The sequence below is a fragment of the Acytostelium subglobosum genome, assembly GCF_000787575.1.
Source record: "Acytostelium subglobosum LB1 DNA, scaffold: scaffold4, whole genome shotgun sequence".
Classification (NCBI taxonomy): domain Eukaryota; phylum Evosea; class Eumycetozoa; order Acytosteliales; family Acytosteliaceae; genus Acytostelium; species Acytostelium subglobosum.
In genome coordinates, this window is record NW_012236528.1 from 1,149,918 (window position 1) to 1,152,475 (window position 2,558).

A 2,558-nucleotide genomic window follows, 5' to 3' on the forward strand; every position below is an offset into this window, starting at 1 on the left:
GCAGTGGCAGCAGCAACAATACCTGTGGTGGAGTGTACAGACCTTTCTCTCTCAGTGCCTACCCTGTGCTCAGCTGCGACGAGCCGTTGAGCAAGAAGGTGCGCAACTATGGCGAGTCCATCCTGCCATCATACAGACTCAACTCTGCCGCGCCCAACATCAGTGATGCCAGCAGCGACGATGACAACGGACCCTCGTCGGCCTTCCAAGGTTTGCCAAAGGCGTCCTCATTGCTCCTGCCATCAGCATCCAACATGTTTGCCCAGGGTGCCTTTGGAAACAACAACAACAACAACAACAAATTGAGCAACGCACCCAGTGCCAACTCATCGACTTCCACCTCGCCACTGAACATCTCGCCAGCATTGTCCTCGCCATTTTCCTCACCGACACGCAACTCGCCACCAACCAACAGCAACAACAACAACAACAATAGCACAATGTCAACCATAGAGAAGCTCAAGAGCCGTTCATTTGATTTCTTCAACCTCGAGTCACTGGCGGCAGTAGCTTCCACACAGCCACGCGAGAGGCCTCCATACGACACGCTGCAAGTTAAATAAGTAAACCACCATTGAATTGATTGGTCAATACAATGAATGTAATATTCAAAACATCCTTCTTTATGTGTGTGTTATTTTATTAATTAATGTTTACCACTTGATCAATCATATTTCCATTTTTAGAAGTGATTCACGATGAATCACTCACACACTTTGATGATTCATATCTTGTCACTGAATAGTTCATATGTCAATGATGATCAATCAATATTTATTTATAGGTTATGTCCTAGTTCCTCCAGAATGATCATACTTACATCACATAAAATAAAACAAATAATAATAATTAATTATATTATTCCACATCCTATCCCATATTTAAATAATGCCACTTTCAATAATTATAACTGTACTTCAAAATAAGAAGATAAATGTACCTTATAAGAAGGAATATACTGTAATAGAGTTGATAAAGGAGATTGTTAAACGTTCCAACTTACCCTCTGATGATGAATATATACTCGAACACAATGACATCCAACTCAATGTCTTGGAAGACACACTGATCAACCTTGGAATCAACGACAATAATCAACTAGTCCTCAAACCTGCCAACACCATTACATCAACCACAACTTCAACATCCTCAACTTCTGGAGCTGATCTTACCAACTTGGAAGTTGAAGAGTGTTTGATCAAACAGATTGACATCATTGTGTTGGATCTGAGTGCTTCAATGAAGGTCTCGGCGTTCATGGGCTCGGCCAAACCGGGCGAGTTGGAGATGACTAGGATAGAGGTGGCACAAGCATTGTTCCAGACATTCACCGACAAGTTTGTCCAACAAGAGGTGCCTGCTTGTGTTGGACTAGTGTGCTTTGGTCAGCGAGTAGAGCTGACATTCACACCAACTCGTAACTTTGATACTTTCTCAATGGAGCTAGGCGAAGTCGTCGCCAATCAATCACAGACAAGACTATACGATGCAATCAGGTTGGCAGCAGAGTCGATTGTTTCATTCATCGAAACACCAGAGGAGAAGCGTGGAGGTGTCAAGCTGGCACAAAGAGATCAACTCAACTGCCGTGTGTTTGCTCTGACTGATGGCCAGGACAACAGTGGCGTGGACCCCTACACTGTGTATCAATACCTCAAACAACAGAACATTGTATTGGATGCTATACCCATTGGTGAGGGTGCTGACAAACTAGGCTCATTCACCAAGGCCACTGGAGGCACGTGTTTCGTCGCCAACTCCTCAGTTGAGGGAGTCGCATTATTTGAACGAGAAGCACTACTCAATCTTGCAGCACGCGACAACTTCAAACCTTTCTCATTGAGCATCAATGATCGCAATGCATTCGAATCACTCTCTGCGACAATGGTAACATCAATCGAGCGCAAGGTTGATGTTGGTAGTGTGGCAGGCAAGTACTTGAGTCAGATCAACAGCGCAACAGCTTTGGCCGTGGACAATGCAGCATCACCATCGTCAACATCCAAGCGCATACTTAAGGAGTACAACTCATTCAAACAAGATATGGATACAGACATCTTCAACATCTTTGTCAATGAGAATGATATTAGTTCTTGGAAGATATTGATGAAGGGACCTATAGGCACTGCTTATGAGAAGGGCTACTTCATGGTGACAGTAGTGTTCCCAACTGGCTACCCATTCAAGCCACCAAGAGTTAGATTCGAGACCAAGGTATATCATTGTAATATAAGTAGTGATGGACTTATATGTTTGGATGTACTCAAGGATCAATGGTCACCTGCACTCTCCGTCCACAAGTTAATGTTGTCCATATCATCACTGCTCTCCAATCCAAACCCACATGATCCACTTGATGTTGTCAAGGCTGGAGTGTACCGCGACAATCCCAATGAGTACTGGAATCAAGCACGCGAATGGACTACCCTATATGCCTTGGATGGATTGAAGGATAATGTCTAATAAACATGGACTTGTAGTCAATGAGCTGGGGCTGTAGCGACTCCAAAGATTAAGCGAGGGTCAGGGCGAGAGTAGGGTAAGGGTCATTGCGGGGG

The 2,558-nt window shown here is 44.2% G+C and overlaps 2 protein-coding genes across 2 annotated transcripts; one reads left to right on the top strand and one right to left on the bottom strand.

The window, feature by feature from the left end:
• Nucleotides 1-106: 106 nt before the first annotated feature.
• On the bottom strand, nucleotides 107-451 carry SAMD00019534_026210 (hypothetical protein; the record flags this gene model as incomplete). Its single annotated transcript, XM_012901919.1, has 1 exon — nucleotides 107-451. One exon carries the CDS (start codon nucleotides 449-451, stop codon nucleotides 107-109), a length of 345 nt encoding a protein of 114 aa, XP_012757373.1.
• A 443-nt stretch (nucleotides 452-894) lies between these two features.
• SAMD00019534_026220 (hypothetical protein) lies at nucleotides 895-2,457 on the top strand (the record flags this gene model as incomplete). Its single annotated transcript, XM_012901920.1, has 1 exon — nucleotides 895-2,457. A coding segment is annotated over one exon (1,563 nt), but the record flags the coding sequence as incomplete, so codon positions are not given.
• Nucleotides 2,458-2,558: the final 101 nt, after the last annotated feature.